This window comes from Chiloscyllium plagiosum, chromosome 7 (assembly GCF_004010195.1).
Source record: "Chiloscyllium plagiosum isolate BGI_BamShark_2017 chromosome 7, ASM401019v2, whole genome shotgun sequence".
Lineage (NCBI taxonomy): Eukaryota > Metazoa > Chordata > Chondrichthyes > Orectolobiformes > Hemiscylliidae > Chiloscyllium > Chiloscyllium plagiosum.
The window spans coordinates 57820783-57843087 of NC_057716.1; the positions used below are offsets into that span (position 1 = coordinate 57820783).

General features: G+C 38.9%; 1 protein-coding gene across 2 annotated transcripts in view; it reads right to left on the reverse strand.

Annotated features, from left to right (window-relative positions):
• Positions 1-776: 776 nt before the first annotated feature.
• LOC122551613 (activin receptor type-1-like) overlaps positions 777-22305 on the reverse strand; it is a 110979-nt gene continuing 89450 nt past the window's right edge. For both annotated transcript variants that reach the window (XM_043693798.1, XM_043693797.1), the window contains 4 exons: positions 15946-16221; positions 9620-9817; positions 3981-4111; positions 777-2090 (listed from right to left, as the gene is read on the reverse strand). In XM_043693798.1, the coding sequence (XP_043549733.1) occupies positions 1956-2090; positions 3981-4111; positions 9620-9817; positions 15946-16221 (740 nt within the window). In that variant the 3' untranslated portion in view covers positions 777-1955. The remainder of the gene's footprint in view (positions 2091-3980; positions 4112-9619; positions 9818-15945; positions 16222-22305) is intronic.

Here is a 22305-nt window from a genome sequence, read left to right on the forward strand (position 1 = left end):
ATTTGTGTGGTCACTTTCAGAAATAATGGACTTGGACCCGGACCCCAAGATTCCTCTATTTTTTTTATTCATCCATGGGATAAGGGCATTGCTGGCTGTCCAGCATTTAGTGCCAATCCCTAATTGCCCAGAGGGTAGTTAAGAATCAACCATATTGCTGTGGTTCTGGAGTCATGTGCAGGCTAGACTAAGGAAGGAGGACACTTTCCTTCCCTAAAGAACATTAATGAACCAGATAGATTTTTCTGACAATCGACAATGGATTCATGGTCATCATTAGACTCTTAATTCCAGATTTTTATTGAATTCAAATTCCACATCTGCCATGGCAGGATTCAAACATTATCTGGGTCTCTGGATTAACAGTCCAGCAATAATACCACTAAGCCATCGCCTACCGATATATCAACGCTCCTCAAGGTCCTGCCATTCACCATATACTTTTCTCTTGTATTTGACCTCCCAAAATGCATCACCTCACTCTTGGCTTGATTAAACCCCACCTGCCATTTCCCCACCCAACCTTCCAAATGCTGTATGTTTTGGTAACCTTCCTCACTATCCACAAAACCATCAATTTTCATGTCATCTGCAAACGTGCTAACCAGACCACCTACATTTTCATCCAAATCGTTTATTGATGCATTACAAACAAAGAAGGTTCTGGCACTGATCATTGTGAAACAGCACTGATCACAGAGCTCTAGTCAGAATAACACCCCTCCACAACTACCCTCTGGCTTCTACAACCAAGCCAATTTTTTTTTAAATCAAAGTTGATAACTCACCATGGATCCCATGGAAATTAAACAGAAAATGTGGTTGCATTTATAAAATGTTTTATGTAAATTATACAATTGACTAACAAAATATAAAATATAGATTAAAATACAAATACAGTAGTTAATTCTCTGTAAAAATTCACAATGTACATTTTACCTTGGACCAATAAACATTTTCACATTCCAAAGAATTGGGACACAGTATTTCACTGATGTATAGGATTACACAACTTGAAGGTGAATTAAATTATTTTTACTTCTGTGAAAGCATTTACAATATACAAAGCACATGGATTTAAAAGAACAGCTTTTATAGTTCATAAACTTATGCTGTAGGCAGAATACTCACCACATTAAATGTAAACATAGTGAAATAGAGAAAAATCAATAATCTATCCATTTAAAAAAATAATTACAGTATCCTTTCATAATTATGGAAAACAGTGGCATTATTGCAATAAATAACTCTCAAATTTGGAAAGGTAGATGCGAAAACATTTGGGGTTACAGTGCATGCAGCATATATCAATATTTAGAAAAATTAGTTAAAAGTAGAGATTGTCTATAATATGTAATTGCCATCAGATAGATGCTATATTTTATAAAAATTCATAATTTGGCTAGTTAGGTGTTAATGCACTTAAAACTACAAAATGTAGTGCATACAGGGAAAGCTAGTCACCAGTGCAAAATAAATCATGAAAAGCCACAATGACTATGACATTGAATATAATATTAAACCATAAACTTGAACATTGTCAAGATTTTAGAACCAACAGAAAATATTTTCTTTCAATGACCCCCAAATTTTTTTTTACTTCTGAGGGAACTTGTTTTAAATTTTAGTTTCCTTTCTGGTTACATACTAACCAGCTAAACAAATATGCTTCATTTACATAGTTTCACAAGTTTTCTGTCTTTGTGCTGCGGCAATTTTAAATTCTTAAAAGCAAATGATGTTTAAAAAATAATCATATGGTAGAAAAAATCGGAAATAAGCTGTTACAAGGATATCACCTGAAATGTTAAGCATTTTATCGTCAGATTCTAACAGTCTATATATTTCCAGCATTTTCTGAATATTGTATAGAAGCATTTCAGAAAGCTACTTTTCTTCCATTATATTGCCATTTGTAGAAACAGACAATAGACAATCTTCGGGAAACAAAATAATCAATGGTCCATTTTAACCTTATCAAATGAGCTGTCAATTTTGGTCAGAGTCTTTCTAATGCGTAGGGCAGTTAGTCTTGCTGATGGATTATGATACCAACATTCCTTCATCACCTTTGCAAGAGATGTTAATGTCTGTTGATAAAGATGTAGTAATATTATCATTAAATATTCTCCTTTAATGTTCTTGCAATTAATTTAACAATTATTTACTAGAATCCTTGCTTTTGAAACAAAGGATCACATTTTTTCCTATACTATTCTTCTGATCACATAGCTGATTAGCAAGAGCTGTGAAAAATCATCATGATATTGCTACTCAATGGAAGGCTTAACAAGACAACAATGGTGACAAAACCAAGAACTGTGAAAAACTGGTCAGATTTATAGAGATGCACAGCACAAGAAAAAGACCCTTTAAACCATTGCATCCACATGGTCACCTAATTATTCTAATCCCATTTGAGATAATTTGGTCCATTGGCACTTGGGATGCAAAGAGCATAGAAAGCAATCTAAATACTTCTTAAATGTTATGAGCATTTCTGCCTCTACCATCCCTACATGCAATGAGTTGCAACACCCTCTGAGCAAAAAAACCCTTTTCCTCATATCTCCTCTAAACTTCTACCCTTTATCTTAAATCTAAGCCCACTTTGCCATTGATCTCTCCATTCTTTCTGCCTTTACAATTTATACCTCTCAATTTTACACAAGTTAGTTATGTTCCTCTCAATCCCTTCTGCTCAAAAGCAAAATAATACCAGACTGTCCAGTCTCTCTTTGTATCTGAAACTTTCCAGCCCAGGCAACATCCTACTAAATTTCTTCTGTACCCTCTCCAGCCCTATCAAATCTCCCATGTGGATTCCAAATCTGCACACAATATTCTAGTTGTGGCCTAACCAACAATTTTGTACAGTTCCAGCATATCCTCCCTGCTCTTCAGTTCTATGCCTCGGCTAATAGTGTCAACTATGCCTTCTTAACCACTTCACCTATCTGTCCTGCTAGCTTAGGGACCAATGCACATCAAGGTCCCTCTGATCCTCAGTGTTTCCCCAGGGTCCTATTGTTCATCATGTATTCCCTTGCCTGTCCAAATGCATCCTTGCAGATTGAATTCCTTTTAATAAATCCAGCTGATGCAGTGATTCAAACGGAGCATAACTTCAGTCAACAATGAAAACTTCAGTCAACAACAGAAAAAAGTAAAAATTGCTAAAACAAAAATCAGTTGCTGAAAAAAAACTTTGTTGTACACATCACGACATCATCGCAATGAGCTTATTCAGATTTGGAGATGCCAACATGAATGGGAGTTGCAAACTCAAAGCAAATTCAGGCATAATTCCCTCAATGGTGCGAAAGTATACCCTAAAACAGATTAGCCTGTTTATTAAACATATTGTACAGAGGAAAAATCAGTTCAATTCTTATATTTTAATCTAATGAAGTTCAAGGTTTTCAAATTTTTAATCTCATTGTGGGTTATTCAGTTTTCTCATGGAGTTATTCCAGTACAAATCTAACAAATTAAAGTGGTATGACTTTCACACTCTAATCACATCCACAGTACAATGTACAAGTATAATAGCATTAAACAGCAGGCCTGAGTAGGTTCTCTGAACCAATTCCTGAATGAAGATGTTTTTTGGAGGGATTTCTGTCTACAACCTGTGTACATGGTATAGGAACCCCAAAACTACAATGTTCTATAAAATTTCATTTATGGCTGTCTCATTTTTCTTCATTTAAACTTCCTGTTAAAAGTAATTAGCAGATACTACTTCCATCAGTACATTTTACAGCAAAATAGTCCCGGTATTTTTAGCAATATTAAATTTTTCACTGTTTTCTATTGTGCATTAATTCAATTTTAACTGTGCATATCAAAAATATCCCAGCAATATATTTTACTTTTTATTAATTGAAAAAATGTTAATAAAGCATATCAATTGACAGAATCCATAAAGGTTTCAATATTGTATATTTTAACAGTTATGGTGAAACATCCACACTAACCGGATCTGAAAACCATCTGTTGGGAATATTTGGTCTTTGTTGATCCAAGCAAATCACTTTTTTCATATCATCAAAACCAGGATCATTAGGAACAAGGTCATAAAATGGAGGTTTATAATCTTCAACAATACCTAAACGAAAACAAAACTTTGTATGAAAAATAGAAAGTACTCTATTTAGATTAGATTAGATTACAGTGTGGAAACAGGCCCTTCGGCCCAACAAGTCCACACTGACCCACCGAAGCCGGGAATTGAACCCGGGTCTCTGGCGCTGTGAGGCAGCAGTGCTAACCACTGTGTCCTGCCGCCCAGTATAAGTTAAAATTGACAATGATTATGCACGTACATTTAACAAACATTACTTGATTAGAGAATTAAAGATGCATATTAAGATGCAAACACTGCTGATCAAGCATTGCGATTTCCAAACATCATTTAAGTTTTAAAATACAAGATCAGATCAGACAGCTAATTTCAGAATAGAACTATATCCTTATTCAGTTTCCCTGGATGTTAAACTCTTCTGGCTTTCCACAGGGAAATTCACCTCAGCGACTATTATAAACATTGAATTACTTGTCATTATTTGTAAAACAAATGTATAATGGAGGGTATCTAGATGTCTGAATTTAATGATTTGAAAGCGAAGCCAGGAACACACTGAACACAAAAATTAGTCATTTGGTTCTAAAATGAACATTACAGGTCTATCCGACAAAAACTTTCAAAATAAAAATCAATATATAGTGGATGTTGGCAATCTGAAACAAATAACGCTAGAGAAATTCAGCAGGTTTGGCAGTATCTGTGGAGAGAGAAACAGAATTAACCTTTTGAGTCCAATATAAGTCTTCTTCAGCACAGAGAATGAAGGACCTTTTAAAACCCAAGCAAAAATCTAGAAAACTGTTAATGGAAATTAAATAAGTTGAGGTCATAATCCAAACTCTCCAAGAAAAATCACTGAATTGAGCTGTTGATGGATTCTCATTACTTCTAACACCATAACTCCATGCAATTCTGTACCTTTTTCTGTACCTTTTGGATACAGAGAAACCCAGTCCAACTAGTGATGAATCAAGGGGCAGTAAAACTCCATTTAAATAAAAAAGCCACAGAGCAGGAGAACATTGCACATTATCCTTGCATGTCAGGAAAAATATGACAAAAAGAATGAGAAAAAAATCCAATGCAAAATAAATAATAATATTTGAAACTAACTCCTGACTGACCAGAGAGCCAAAGCACAAAACTGAACTTAAATTAGGTCTAATTGACAATACAGTTAGAAATCTTTGAGGAGAAAGTGAGGTCTGCAGATGCTGGAGATCAGAGATGGAAATGTGTTGCTGGAAAAGCGCAGGTCAGGCAGCATCTAGGGAACAGGAGAATCGACGTTTCGGGCATTAGCCCTTCTTCAGGAAGAAGGGCTAATGCCCGAAACGTCGATTCTCCTGTTCCCTAGATGCTGCCTGACCTGCTGCGCTTTTCCAGCAACACATTTCCAATACAGTTAGAAAGCCCATAAGGATAAATAGCATGAAATATAAATGTCATCCTAGTTGGAGCGGTACATAGTGGTCTTTAGATTTTGGGATAACAAAAAGAGAAAAGAGGAATCTTTACTCAGAGTTCTGAAGGAGGGTCATTGGACTCCAAACATGAACTTTGTTTCTCTCTCCCACAGGTGCTACCAGTCCTGCCAAGTTTCTGCGACAATTTCTGTTTTCTTTCTTAAGTCTGTAGCTGATTAGATGATGCCTAATGCTGGCCTTAAGCACTTGGAAAGTAGTATCTCTGTTCTAATATGGCTTACTTTGAGAAGCACAAAGATTTATCAAAATATTTGAAGTTTGCATGACGTTCTGTAATTGAACTAAGAACTATGAAAGATGTGGTTGATAAATATTCTATTCATAATATTTATGATTTAATTCTGCAATCTAAGCAATAATCAGGTGAACCAAATCACCCTTCCTTAATAAGCTGATCTTTATTTTGTCATTCGCACCTACTATGAAGCTATAACTCATCTTCTCTATGCTTATTATTTCTCTCTTTGTTTGACCTATGATACTTTGATCTCCAATCTCCTTTCACTTTTTTCTTAACTGTCCTCTATTCCTCTCTATCCACCTTTTCCAATAACATAAAACTCATGTCTTCTACACCTCTTTATTTCCAATGTTTAAAACAGTCAACAAATTCATCCAGGGAAACAGTCCTCAAGTTAATAGGTAAAATTATTGTAAACCATGATGCTTCACGGCTACAATAGAAAAAGTTTTAAATACTACTTTAAAAACAAAAGACAATGGCAGCACAGAGTTAGCAGTTTTCTTCTGAATGTGCATGTAATGACAAAATCTTCTTTAATTAATATGCATCATTAACAAGGCAGTTCTTGTCAGATTAGAATATCTAACACATCTGAGGAGAACACAAGGTTCACCATTCACTAAGTTTCCCATAAATCTTGGTACCACAATGTAGTCAGTGGGTAAATATGCCCAAGTAATGCAACACATGATGTAATATCTAATTCCAGAGATTCTGACAGATCACATTTTCAGCAAATTGTTTTTTGCTCCATGTTAACTCAGGCAATAATCAAGCAATAATAATTGGTTTTATCACAAAAAAAATCATTGTTGTGCATATTTAAAAAGCATAGTCTATGTATATTAATGGTTCAAAATGCAAATATTTAGAATAAGTTCTTCCTTCTGCAGATTGGCAGATTAAAAACCAAATTTCAAACATACACATGACAAAGCTCTAAGGAAAAGTCTGTCAGTCACAGAAATGTTTTGTGGCTGGTAGTTTCTGGGAATTGCATTAAGTATAAAGCTTAACATTAAATTAAATTATAAACAGAAAAGTAAGTAAACCAACTCAAGTCAGGTGTACTATTTGCTAACTAATGTACTTAAAATAAAAAAGTCCAGAAATGGCATTGTGCCCAATACATTCTGGGAAAGGAATTAAATATAAAGCTTATTTTTAAGCAAAATGGTAAATAGAACAACAGTTTTCTCTGAAGTGACATTGTCTAAATGGAGTGATAGCACACACAGGGGATTTGAACAGAGGAAATGCAATCCATAGCAAATGCACAAACAATGATGGTGCTGCTAAAAATAAATACTCGACACCTGCTCTTTTGAAAACTTAAAAATCACCTTCACCTTACAGATTGATTTGGAATTAATTGGAACATATTCCTTCAATTAGACACAAAAACAACAGATTTTCTTACATGGCCAATTTTACATAAGCAACACCTCTGGGCATTATTAGTATTTTGAGTAAAAAGTTTTTTTGTGATGAGGTTTAAGGGAACAATCTCCAAGTTTGCAGATGACACCAAAATTGGAGGGGCAGTGGACAGTAAAGAAGGTTCCCTCAGATTGCAACGGGATCTTGATCAGATGGGCTAACGGGCTGAGGACTGGCAGATAGAATTTAATTTAGGTAAATGTGAGGTGCTGCATTTTGGAAAGGCAAATCAGAGTAGGACTTATACACTTAATGATAAGCCTTGGGGGGGGGCTGAACAAAGAGACCTTGGAGTGCAGGTTCATAGTTCCTTGAAAATGGAGTCTCAGGTATTTAGGATAGTGAAGGTGGCATTTAGTATGATTTCCTTAATTGGTCAGAATATTGAGTACAGGAATTGGGAGGTCACATAGCAACTGTACAGGACATTGGTTAGGCCACTGTTGGAATATTATGTGCAATTTTGTTCTCTCTCCTATCGATGCTGAGAAACTTGAAAGGGTTTAGAAAAGATTTACAAGGATGCTGCCAGGGTTGGAGGGTTTGAGCTTTAGGGAGAAACTGAATAGGCTGGGGCTGTTTTCCCTAGTGTCAGAGGCTGAGGGTTGACCTTATAGAGGTTTATAAAATCATGAGGGGCATGCATAGGATGAATAGATAAAGTCTTTTCCCTGGGGTGGGGGATTCCAGAACTAGAGGGCATAGGTTTAGTGTGAGAGGGGAAAGATATAAAAGAGACCTTACAGGCAACTTTTTCATTCGGAGGGTGGTACGTGTATAGAATGAGCTGCCAGAGGAAGTGGTGGAAGTTAGTACAATTGCAACATTTAAAAGGCATCCAGATGGGTATATGAATAGAAAGAGTTTGGAGGGATATGGGCCGGGTGCTGGCAGGTGGGACTAGACTGGGTTGGGATGTCAGGTTGGCATGGGCGAGTTGGACCAGTGGGGTCTGTTTCCGTGCTGTACATCTCTATGACTCTATGAACTCTGCCCTCACATCTCTCCTAGGCAACGAGTGCTAAAGACTCTCAATCCTCAGAAGAAATTCCTCCTCATCTCAGTCTTAAATTGGTGCCCCTTAATTCTGAAACTAGAATTAGCTTCTAGTCCTAGACTCTTCCATGAGGGGAAATATCCTCTCAGCATTTACTCTGTCAAGAACCATAAGAATCCTATTTGCTTCAATGACATCATCTCACATTCTTCTAAAATCTAATCAGTAGCGTCCCAACCTGCTTAACCTTTGATCAGAAGACAACAACTCCATGCCAAGGTCATCCTAGTCAATATTCACTGAACTGCCTTCAATGAAATAATGTTTTTTTCCTAAATAATGGGACCAAAACTTCTCACAATACTCAAATGTGGTCTCACCAGTACCTGTACAGTTGCAATAAGACTTCCCTAATTCTTAAGGATGAGCAGCACGGTGGCTCAGTGGTTAGCACTGCTGACTCACAGCGCCAGGGACCCGGGTTAGAGTCCCACCTCGGGTGACTGTCTGTGTGGAGTTTGCACATTCTCCCCGCGTCTGTGTAGGTTTCCTCCGGGTGCTCCAGTTTCCTCCCACAATCCAAAAATGTGCAGGTTAGGTGAATTGGCCATGCTAAATTGCCCATAGTGTTAGGTGCATTAGTCAGGGGTAAATATAGGGTAGGGGAATGTGTCTGGGTGGGTTATTCTTCAGAGGGTTAGTGTGGACTTGTTAGGCTGAAGGGCCTGTTTCCATACTGTAGGGAATCTAATCTAATTTTATAATCCAATCCCTATGAAGTAAGGTCCCACATTCCAATAGCCTTCGTCATTGCCTGTTGCATCTCATAGAGATGTACAGCATGGAAACAGACCCTTCAGTCCAACCCGCCCATGCCGACCAGATATCCCAACCCAATCTAGTCCCACCTGCCAGCACCCGGCCCATATCCCTCCAAACCCTTCCTATTCATATACACATCCAAATGCCTCTTAAATGTTGCAATTGTACCAGCCTCCACCACTTCTTCTGGCAGCTCATTCCAAACATGTACCACCCTGTGTGTGAAAAAGTTGCCCCTTGGGTCTCTTTTATATCTTTCCCCTCTCACCCTAACCTGATGCCCTCTAGTTCTGGACTCCCCGACCCCAGGGAAAAGACTTTATCTATTTACCCTGTCCATGCCCCTCAATTTTGTAAACCTCTAAGGTCACCCCTCAGCCTCTGACGCTCCAGGGAAAACAGCTTCAGCCTGTTCAGCCTCTCCTTATTGCTAAAATCCTCCAATTTCATGCACAAATATCCCAAAGTCTCTTTGTGTTACAGTTTTCAGGGATAATATTCTCAGTTGTTACAGTCAATGAAACCATACAAGCACTCACCATTGCTGATTGTTCTTCTTGCTACTTCCCACAAGACTAGACCAAAGGCCCAGATGTCCACCCTCCTAAATGAATCAAATAGATTCACCTGAATTGTTTCATCCAATATTTCAGGTGCCATATATCGCTTGGTCCCTACCCTGGGATTATTACCAACATCCAAATGATTAGTACACTGGGAATGCATCACAGCAAGACCTGAAAAACAAATGCAAAGCAAATTTTTAAAAAAATTTGCAGAATACAGTCAGGGATCAGAACAAATGGGTCAAATAACTCGACAGTTCACTTAAAATTCTTAAGCATTCTTCACTTTTTATCTTACACTTCACTACTTTGTAGATAAGCCAACTGAACATCTGGACAACACTGTAACAATGGTTTCAGATGTCAATATGCATTTTCTGTGGTCATTCTCACAAGTTGTATTAAATTGAATTACTTTGTCATGTGTACTTAAATGAGTACAGTGAAAAGTTGTTAAGTCGCCACTTCCAGTGCCATCATAGGTACAAAGGTAGCTAGCTATAATGCTTAGTTACAGAATAGTTAAGTGAAGAAAAAAAAGTTACATTACAGCTAAACACAGTATAACCATAGCTCGGAGAAAAAAATTAGTTAAAAAGACAAACAACAAAGAGGATTGATGAGGGCAGAATGGTAGATATGATCTATATGGACTTCAGTAAGGCGTTCTACAAGGTTCCCCATGGAATACAGGGAGAACTAGCCATTTGGATACAGAAATGGCTCAAAGGCAGAAGACAGAGGGTGGTGGTGGAAGGTTGTTTTTCAGACTGGAGGCCTGTGACCAGGATCGGTGCTGGGTCCTCTAATTTTTGTCATTTACATAAATGATTTGGAAGCAAGCATAAGAGGTACAGTTAGTAAGTTTGCAGATTACACCAAAATTGCAGGGGCAGTGGACAGCGAAGAGGGTTACCTCAGATTACAACAGAATCTTGACCAAATGGGCCAATGGGCTGAAAAGTGGCAGATGGACTTTAATTCTGATAAATGCGAGGTGCTGCATTTTGGGAAAGCAAATCTTAGCAGGACTTATACACTTAATGGTAAGGTTCTAGGAAGTGTTGCTGAACAAAGAGACCTTGGAGTGCAGGTTCATAGCTCCTCGAAAGTGGAGTCGCAGGTAGATAGGATAGTGAAGAAGGCATTTGGTATGCTTTCCTTTATTGGTCAGAGTATTGAGTAAGGGAGTTGGGAGGTCATGTTTCGGCTGTACAGGACATTGGTTAGGCCACTGTTGGAATATTGCGTGCAATTCTGGTCTCCTTCCTATCGGAAAGATATTGTGATACTTGAAAGGGTTCCGAAAATATTTACAAGGATGTTGCCAGGGCTGGAGGATTTGAGCTATAGGGAGAGGCTGAACAGGCTGGGGCTGTTTTCCCTGGAGCGTTGGAGGCTGAGGGGTGACCTTATAGAGCTTTACAATAATTATGAGGGGCATGGATAGGGTAAATAGGCAAAGTCCCTGGGGTCGGGTAGTCCACAACTAGACGGCAGAGGTTTAGGATGAGAGGGGAAAGATATAAAAGCGACCTAAGGGGAAACCTTTTCACGCAGAGGGTGGTACATGTATGGAATGAGCTGCCAGAGGATGTGGTGGAGGCTGGTACAATTGCAACATTTAAGAGGCATTTGGATGGGTATATGAACAGAAAGGGTTTGGAGGGATATGGGCTGGGTGTTGGCAGGTAGGACTAGATTGTGTTAGGATATCTGGTCGGCATGGATGGGTTGGACCGAAGGGTCTGTTTCCATGCTGCAAAATCTCTATGACTATGACAAACATCACACTCTCCCAGTAAACCACCACAGGGGGCCTCCAGGTGATCTGACCAGTGGCTGCCTCCACGCACTGCAATGTGGGCCACTGGCATCTCTGCTTCGGGCCACTGACAGCTGTCCCCACTTCAAAGGCCAGGGCTGGGTGTCTAAGGCAGAGAGAAGGGACGAAAGGAGGAAAAAGAACAGGCGGAGCATACGAGCTCTGGCTGCAGTGTCCTACTTCACCACCATCTTACCAGAAGAGTACAGCATGGTTGCCAGATTGGAATATTTTATTCATAGCTAGAGAGTGAAGGTTTTCTTGGAAGACGGAAGCGGAGTATAGCAAGGACAAGTAGTACCAAATAATGAAGCAAAGCAAGACAAAATCTGGAACTAGGGGACACTTCCTACCATTACTCCTTTTCTAAAAGAACCAGCAATTAGCCTGTAAATTAACACAATCTGTAAGACTTCTGAGAAAATATGATCAAGAATTGGAGTGGGGTTATCCCTCACTCAAGGGCTGATCAAGGGATCGAACATCATCAGCATGGGAGTCGCCCACCAAGAACCACCTCTGCCCATCATGCCAATCTTCATCAGTGTAACCAAAACTCAAGTGTCCTTCCAATCTTATTCACTAATGGCCTGGATCCTTCTATGATCCTGGGTCTTCGGTGGGTACATTAATAGCCATTGCCTCCCCAATGATCTTTGAATCAGAGGAAGGCCCACACCTCCCCAGTTAAGGGAATGGCTTCCTTTGTCCTCTTCCTCATGGAAATCTGACATTCAAGTGACATTCAAACTTGCATTCAAGTGAAAATGCTAATTAGCTTTGATAACAAAGCTCTTATCATCCTAGAAGTGGACAGTTTACAGCATCATTCAGACATGTTTTTGTTCCACTAGTTTCCCTGGTAATTTTCTCTTTTAATAATTGTTTTAGTCCTTTCTTCTCCCCCCTATTCATTTTCTAATATTGGGATGCATTGTGTACACTAAATATTTGTTCAAAGCCATTATTTCTTTGTTTTCCAGTATTAATGCTTCAGTTTCACACTCTGAAGTACAAATGCTCATGTTAACTGACCTCTTCCTTTTAATACATGTCTAAAAGCTTTTGCTATTTCTTTATTTGCTTATTCTCATATTGTAATTTCTCCTTTGAAAATTCAATCTGTGCTGCTTTCAAAAATTGACTCAATCTTCGTAGCCCACCACGAATTTTCATGCATTGTGTACCTTTGCTTTCACGTTGATACTATTCTTAACTTGCTTAGTTAACCACAGATGTTGCATCCGTTTTGTAGTCTTCTCTTCTAAATAAAATAGATCATTGTTGGGTTTTGCAAATCTTCCTAAAATATCTGCCACTGCTTATCTGCATTATCTTTTAATGTATTTCCCTGTCCTCTTCAAACAGACTGTAATGTGTCCAAATTGGCTGATGATGCAAGAGTGGGAGAGCATGTTATAATGAGGACATAACAAATTTGCACAGGCATATAGGTAGGTTGAAGGAGTGCGCAAAAGCCTGGCAGATGGAGGTCATGCAATTTCTTAGACTAATCAAAAGGCAGACTCTTATTTAAATGAAATGAAGAGAAACTGCAAAAAATTGCAGTACAGAGGGATCTGGGTGTTTTGGTACAACACATAATTAAGAAGGAAATGGAATTTTGGCCTTTACTGTTAGGAAAGATTTAAAAATAGCAAAGTCTTGTTACAACTGTGCTGTGGAAGTGCCAGTGTTGGAATGGGGTGGGCAAAGTTAAAAATTACACAACACCAGGTTTTAATCCATGGACTATGACCTGGTGTTGTGTGACTTTTAACTTTGTTACAACTATACAATGTGTTAGTGAGGCCACAACTGGAGTACCATGTACAGTTCTGCTCCCCATTTTTAAGAAAAGATCATCGTTGACAATCAGTCACTAAGGAGAATGATTTTCCACCTAGGAAATTCTGTGTCGCTGGTCATGGGTTCCATGATTGCTTGTGCAGTTGATGAGCCTGATCCTAGCGCCGCATCTCCAGACATGCATTTGGCAGGTGTTTCTGGGAGATAGAATTGATCCTTAGCCTTGAGATCATTGGCATTTATTTCTGTGGTTCCTTTCCTACATTTCCTCCTGTTGACTGGTGTTCTCAAAGAATTGTGTTCCTTCACACAGGAGTTTCCTCCAAGCTGGTTGCTTCTGAATGAAGATCACCCATGCATTAATATTGCATTTCTTGAGGGAAGCTTTAAGGCAGTCTTTGAAATGCTTCCTTTGTCCTCCTGTCATTAGACTGTGCCTTCCTTGAGTTGGGCAAAGATGATGTGTGTTTCATGTGCAAAAGAATTCCCACGTTAAAGAATATCCTACACAAGGCATCTACCTACAGGAATTTAGCCTCCCCCCATCCACACAAAAAAGTTCAAGCTCTGTGGCAAGAGGTGACAGGCACTGGATTGAGAGATCTGGAAGGCTCTAATTTCAGACTGGCAAATAGTCAGAGGAGTTTGACTCAGTTGTTTCACTCTTGCACTAGGAATAGGAAGGTGTTTCGGCAGCTTTCCTCATGACGGAGCAGCCCTCTTCAGGATCTGATCTGCTCACCCCTCAAGGGGGAGGGGCTGGAAAAGGTATCCTAAGATTTGTTCCATCATCATCCCGGCTGGAAACCACATCCAGTGGGTCATCTACCTGTGATCTGAAAACCAAAGTGAAGCTCCATCTTGGAGCCTGGAATGTGTGAACCCTATGAAAAATTAGCAAAACGTTCCTCCAAAATGAAGAACTGCCCGGGTTGCCTGTGAACTCAGGCACTTCAGCATTGAGATCACTACCCTCCCAGAGACTCAAAGGGCAGGCAAAGGGTGGCTGAGTGAAGAATATAGTGGTTAAACCTTCTTCTGGAGAGGAAAATCTGAGGATCAATCTATTATGCATGGAATTGGGTTCATTTTCAAGAACAAACTCGTCAAATCGATTCTTGGAGCTCCCTTGGCATCAACGATCACCTCGTGAATCTCCATCTACAACTTGCCAAGAACTAGCATGCAACAGTCGTGAATGCTTATGCTCCACCCCTTAATCGCAGAGTCCAAAAAAGGATGCTACTCCACCCAGACACCGAAGTCACCAACATCTCTAAGGAAGATAAAAATAAGATATATTGGCATTGGAAGCAGTTCAAAAGAGATGCATTAGCCAACTCCTGGGTTGAAGTTGTTGACTCATTCAGAATGGCTAACAGATTAGTTTTTTATTCATTGGAGTTTAGAAAAATGAGGGATGGTCTTAGTGAAACAAAAGATTTTGAAAGGGCTCGACAGAATAGATAGAGTTGAAATTACCACTCATGGGGGAAATCTCAAACTAGAGGCCATAGTGACAAAATAAGGGTCATTCGTTTAAAACTGAGATGTGATCCTAGAGAGAGTAGTGACTGTAAAGATTTCTCAACCCCAAAAAGAGTTGTAGAGGTTGCATCATTGAAAGCATTTCAAGAGGAGTGAAGTAGTTTTTTTTTGAAATAATCAAGAAGTTGGACACAATGAGGAACTGGCATGAAAGAGGAGTTGATGCCTGGAATGATCAGCAATGATCTTATCAAATGACAGAGCAGATTTGAGGGTATGAATGCCCTCCTCCCTCTCCTATTTCTTATGTCTCTATCTTCATACTTTTCTAATTTATCGTTATTTAAGTTTAAGTCATTAGTTTCAGACCAAGTTTCTTATCCTGAAACTGAATGTGTACTCATTATATGCTCACTCTTGCCTGGAGGATGCCTTTCTTGAAAGCAATTAAACAATAGTTTCTCATGACATATTACGAGCACTAAAACTTCCTATTGATATTCCAGAAATGTTTCAAAACATACGAACATATTGATCAAATCTAAAATCAGCTGCAACCCAAGAATGAATAAATCCGACATTCCAAAAGTACTTTATTGGTTCTAAAGTGCTTTATGCTGTTTTTATATTATGTAAGGGACAATAGGAAAGCTAAATGTTTTCATGAATGAAAATGCATCTCAATCTCAAGCAACAGCCCATGCTTTTGGTGAAATTTAAAATTTAATTAGTGAAATCTGGCATTAAAAGCTAGTATCAAAATGATGGCCATAAAACTACCATTAATTGTTGTCAAACCCATGCAGTTTACCAATGTCCTTTCTTGAAGGAAATCTGCCATCCTTACTTGGTCTGGCCAATGAATAATTCCAGATTTAAAGTAATGTGGTTTACTCCTAACTTCCTGCTGAAAAGGTCCAGGCAAGCCTCTCAATTCAAGAGTATTTCGAGGTGGGAAAAGAAATGATGGCCTTTCTCAGCAGACTCATTTCCCATGAGAGAATAAACAAAATAATATATTTTGGTTTAAAAACAAACTTTGCAAGCCCATTAATCTTAAAATTTTATCAGCACATTTAAAATTGGCTAGCCGTACATAACACTGTTTTAAATCTCACTGAAGACATAGCTTTGATGGCAACAGCCTTCACAGTGTACTAGAGGTAGAAATACATACCTAAATCTGCAATGCAGCACTGTCCATTCTCCTTCACAAGGATGTTTTTGCTTTTAAGATCTCTATGTGCAATTGCAACTTTCCCCTGTGTCCCAATGATTTCTGTATGTAAGTGTGTTAGACCACTAGCAGTGGACAATGATAATCGTAAACAATCTGCAGTGTCCAGAGTTGTATGCTGTAGGTAGTCATAGAGTGATCCTGCCTCATGATAATGAGTAATCAGCCATAGCTGTGTGCTGGAATTTCTGGATGTCATGTCAGAGGCAATAAAACCTACAGGGGGAAGAAACAACATATATAATTTATAAGTATTGAATAATATTTCACAATAAATTTGAATAATATTTTAAGTTGGTTTTACATGTTAAACAAATGCCACTTATACTCTCATTGCTTTACAATGTACAATAAAACGACTTCATGATTTCTATGAGGGATTCAACAATGAAAGGAGGGAAAGGGATTACATTCTTAGGTTTAATCAGCTAGGGAGTGAGTTAGCGTAGAAGCATAGGACCAGTGGAGACTATTGGGCTCTTCGAGCCTGCTCTGCCATTCGATGTTGTCATCCAACTCAATACCCTGTTTTGCTTTCTCCTCAGGACCTTGATCCCTTCTGCACTATGAACTAAATCTAACTCCTTCTTGAAAACATTCAATAATTCATTCTCTCATTATCTGTGGCACAGCCTTGCCACTCTCTGGATGCAGATATTTCTTCTCATCTCAATCCTAAATGGCCTACCCCATAATATACATAAATTAAAGTGTAGTAATTTGTGAATTATACCCAGAGTACTCTCTAACAAAAACAATATTAGGAGCATACATGAGATTAATGTATGGCCTCAGATATAGTACAAAAGAGAGAGCTTCAAATTCCTAGGACAATAGGACCAATTCTGTGGGAAGAAGACCCTGTTCAAGATGGAGAGACTCCACCTAAATAGAGGTGACACCAATATCCTTGGCAGGTGGATAGTGTATTACAACAAAGACATAAGTTACACATAGGATTGGGAAAGACAATTAGAGTTAAAAACAATACAAGTTAGATTAGATCATTAAAAACTCAGAAGGAGGACAAAGTCTGACTTGGAATGCATGTGTGTAAATGTAAAGTGTGATTAGTACCATTGGTGAGCTGCAGCTGCAAATAGGCAGGTAGGAAAAGGAGGAAGCAGCAAAAAGTGAGAGTCAGCTTCAAACACAAAGTGAAGGCTTTGACAGTTCATGGCTCAGATACTCAGCAAAGAGTGCGAAAGAGCAAGCATGAGGAGATATTAGCAGTTTTGATTCAGACAATTAGTGCTAGAGAGAATGTCCTCAAGGTTCATTGATAAAAACCTCTCTCATTGGAGTTGATACAACGAGGTCAAGTGTTAGACATTCTGCATCGGGTAACTCAAGTCTTGTCTGTCCAGAACTCAACCATAATCTGTAAGGCATAAATCAGGAGTGTCTGGGTAAGTGCAGCTCCAACAACACTGAAGAAGCTTAACACCAAAGATGACGAAGCAGCAAGCTTGACTGGCATTGCATCACCATGTTCAATATTGACTGGTGAGAGCTTGATTTCAGCACAATTCTTTTTTTTACCTGAAGCAGCAATGTTGAATCTCGTAATAGAAGAAACTGGATGTGTACATTGCGATATTGAAGAATCCAACAAGCATTTATTACAACTACCTACTATGTGCAAACATTGCCTTCTTCTAACTCATGCATCTCTCAGATAACATTAAACTCAGATTACAAACAACTGTGTGCTTTCAATAGAATATTAGGCCTCAAGTGATTGGGGAAAAGTGGAGTATGAGATCATTGTAGGATTGAGTAACCTTTCAAAAATCATTTTGACTTGATTAAGCAAGTGAGGAATTAAATTACATTCTGTTTCAGTGGCGTTAGTTGCAAACACTTTTTGAGGGGAAGAAAGCCATTAACTTCAGGTGAAAAGTACAGTAATTGGTTTATGATTTCATTCTTTTATGGTTAGGTTGATGCAAACCTAGGCTAATGCACAAGAGAATGCTTTATTGCAAAGGGATTTTAGACAAGTTGCAGCTACATCTTAAAATATTATAGTTTTGCAATTTAAACTATTCAACAGGTCCCTTGAATAACACAAAAAGTCAGTGTGGGCTTGAAAAATAGTTAAATCAAGTTCATTAAAGTAATCAAAAGTTGTTCAGGAGTCGCATATGATTGTTTTAGTTAAGAATATTAGGTTTTGGAGAACATTTACATGTTTCATTTGGAATATTTCAGATGACCGTTAATCACCAGGAGGTAACAATACATACTCTGAGCAGATGCATTAATTGTTCACTGTTACCATCTTATTGGATGCAAACCAATGAAGTTAGTAAGCTAAGAGAGACAAAATCAAGATCTTACAAAGATCCTGTATGTCAAAAAAAATGACTCGGTATATGGTAGGAAGTGATGTCATGAAGGTGACCATTACTTTTAAAATGAACAAATCAAGAATTAGGCAGATGAAAATTGGATCCCAAACCGGTTTAGTGGCAGGAGGCAGGGGTGATGGTAAAAGGTTGTTTTTGTGACTGGAATGCTGTATCTAGTAATATACTGCAGGATGTAGTGCTTGGTCTCTTGCTGTTTATATGTATTAAGGATCCAGACATGAATGTAAGAGGTAAGTTTTCAGGGGACACGAACACCTGTAAATAGCAAGGAGGAAAGCCTTAGATTACAGGATGATGTAGATTCCTGGTCAGATGGACAGAATTTGGAATTTGGTCCTGAAAAGTGAGAAGTGATGCATTTTGAAAAGACTAACATGGCAAGGAATTAGACAATAAATGATAGTACCCTTAGTAGTGCAGAGGATCAGAGGGTCTTTGGTGTACATGTCCATAATGTTTACAGATAGCAGGGTAGGTGGATAAGTTGATTAAGAAAGCATTTGGCACATTAGTCAAGGCATTGCATATAACAGTATGGAGGTTATGATGGAGCTGCAAGAGATGTTAGTTGGGCCACAGCTAGAGTACTGTGTGCAGTTTTGGTCACTACTCAACAGAAAGAATGAGATTGCATTTGAGAGGATGAAAGAAAGAGATTCATCAGGATGCTGCCAAGGCTGGAGAGATTTATCTATGAAGAGAAAATAGATCGGCTGTGCTGTTTTTTTTCGAGCAGAGAAGGTTGGAGGTAATCAGATTGCGATGTATTAAATTTTTTACAGCCATAGCTAAAGCAGATATTAAAAAACATTTTCCCTTATAAAATGGATCAATGACTAGTGGGGCAGGGAGTGGGGTGCACAGATTTATGATAAATCCCCTCCAAACATCCTGGATTGTAAGGATGAATGTTTTAACTCAGAGTGATGGGTATCTGAGACCCACTAGTTGAAAAGGGTGGTACAGGCAGGCACCATTACATTAATGTACAATTTAGATGATGTAGGTGGAGGTGCTGGAGATTAGAGTCAAGATTAGAGTGGTGCTGGAAACACACAGCAGGTCAGGCAGCATCTGACGAGCAGAAAATTCGATATTTCAGGCAAAAGCCTTTCATCAGGAACCTGATGAAGGACTTTTGCCCGAAACGTCGATTTTCCTGCTCCTCGGATGCTGCCTGACCTGCTGTGCATTTCCAGCACCACTCTAATCTTAACTATTTAGATAATGTGCCAAGTGCAAGAAAATGAGACTAGAGTAGATAGATGCTTGATGAGTTGCACAGACATGATGGGTCAAAGGGCTTCTTTCCACATTACAAAACTCTGACTCTATATCAACCTCATTCCTGAAGAAGGGCTAATGCCCGAAACGTCGATTCTCCTGTTCCCTAGATGCTGCCTGACCTGCTGCGCTTCTCCAGCAACACATTTCCATCTCTATATCAACCTAGTCAATCCAAAATTGCTGGTGAACTATTCAAGAGACAATTCGAGTTTCTGATCATGCACAACAGATGGTGGCTTGCAAAGGTTAAAAAGTAATGATTCTTGGTGGCTTGGTGCTGGAAAAAAAGACTGAAGACAAGGGGAACATCAGTCTACAGAAAACAAAGAGAACTGTGTTCTGTCTATCCCTTCAAGTATTTTGTAGATTTCAATGAGATCACCTCTCATTCTTCAAAACTCTAGAGATCATAGGCTCAATTTGCCTAATCTTTCTTCAAAGGACAGTCCTGCCACCCAGAAATGTGTCTGGGGAAATTTCATTGCATTCATTCTAGGACAATAATATCTTTCTTACAATCAAGGAGACCAAAACTGCACACAGTACTCCAGATGTGATCTAACCAATATACAATTGAAGCAAGACTTTGCTACTCCTGTACTCAATAAAGGCTAACATTTCACTACCCTTCCTAATAGCCTTCTGCACATCCATGTTTGCCTTCAGTGATATCAACAGATATATCCAAGTCCCTTTGTACATCTACGCTTTGCAATCTCTCACCATTTAAGAAATACTCTGGATATCTGGTTTTTGTACCAAAGTGAATGCTTTCATATTTTTCCATCCTACATTCCATCTGCCATGTTCTTGCCCATTTATAAAGCCAGTTCAAATCCTCCCGCAATGACTTTACATCTTCTTCATAACACATATTCTCACTTAGCTTTGTATCATCTGCAAATCTGGAAATATTACATTTGGTCGACACATCTAAATCATTGACACATATATTGTGAGCAGCTGAGGTGTTTGCATTGATCCTTGTGATAACCCACTAGCCATAGCCTGACAGTATGAGATTGACTCATTTATTCCAAGGGCTGTTTTCTGTCTGTTAGCCAGTCATTAATTCATGCCAGTATATTACCTCCTATCCTACATGTTTTAATTTTTCTAACCAGCCTCCTGTGAGGGATCTTATCAAAAGCCTTCTGAAAATCTAAGCACATTACAGCAATTGATCCTCCTTTTATCAATTTTGTTCTGAACACGTTCAAAAAAATTTGTTCAACAAGTTTGTCAAACACTGTTTCCCATCTGCAGATCTATGCTGATAATGCACAATCAGATCATTATCAAGTCACATTCAGAACCTTTACAATAGATACTGGCATTTTTCTTGCTATTGACGTCAGGCTGACAGGATGCTCGTTCCCAGTTTTCTCCCTCATTCCGCTCTTAAATAGTGGGGGAACCTCCAACCCAAAATAATCATTCATAACCTGTAGAATTTTAGAAGATAATCACCAATACATCAACTATCTCTTCAGCCATAGAGGCACGGGATTGAGGGTGATTTAGCGGTTCGGATCAGAAATTGGCTAGCTGAAAAAAGACAGAGGCTGGTGGTTGATGGGAAATATTCGTCCTGGAGTTCAGTTACTAGTGGTGTACCGCAAGGATCTGTTTTGGGACCACTGCTGTCTGTCATTTTTGTAAATGACCTGGATGAAAGCATAGAAGGATGGGTTAGTAAATTTGCGGATGACACTAAGGTCGGTACAGTTGTGGAAAGTGACGAAGGATGTTGTAGGTTACAGAGGGACATAGATAAACTGCAGAGCTGGGTTGAAAGGTGGAAACTGGAGTTTAATGCAGAAAAATGTGAGGTGATTCACTTTGGAAGGAGCAACATAAATAAAGAGTACTGGGCTAATGGTAAGATTCTTGGTAATATCGATGAACAGAGAGATCTCTATGTCCATGTACATAGATCCCTGAAAGTTGCCACCCAGGTTGATAGGATTGTTAAGGGGGCATACGGTGTGTTCGTTTTTATTAGTAGAGGGATTGACTTTCAGAACCATGAGGTCATGCTGCAGCTGTACAAAACTCTGGTGCGGCCACACTTGAGTATTATGTACAGTTCTGGTCATTGCATTATAGGAAGGGTGTGTAAGCTTTGGAAAGGGTTCAGAGGAGATTTACTAGGATGTTGCCTGGTATAGAGGGAAGGTCTTACAAGGAAAGGCTGAGGGACTTGAGGCTGTTTTCATTAGAGAGAAGAAGGTTAAGTGGTGACTAAATTGCGACATATAAGATAATTAGAAGGTTAGCTAGGGTGGACAGTGAGAGCCTTTTTCCTCAGATGGTGATGGCTAAAACAAGGGGATATAGCTTTACATTGAGGAGTAATAGATATAGGACAGATGTCAGAGGTAATTTCTTTACCCAGAGAGTAGTAAGAGCATGGAATGGCCTACCTGCAACAGTAGTAGACTTGCCATCTTTAAGGGTATTTAAATGGTCATTGGATGGACATATGGATGAAAATGGAATAGTGTAGGTTCGATGGTTTCAGATTGGTATCACAGGTCATGCAACATTGAGGACAAAAGGGCCTGTACTGTGCTGTAATGTTTTATGTTCTTAACACTCCGGGATGTAGAACATCAGGTCCTGGGGATTTATCAAC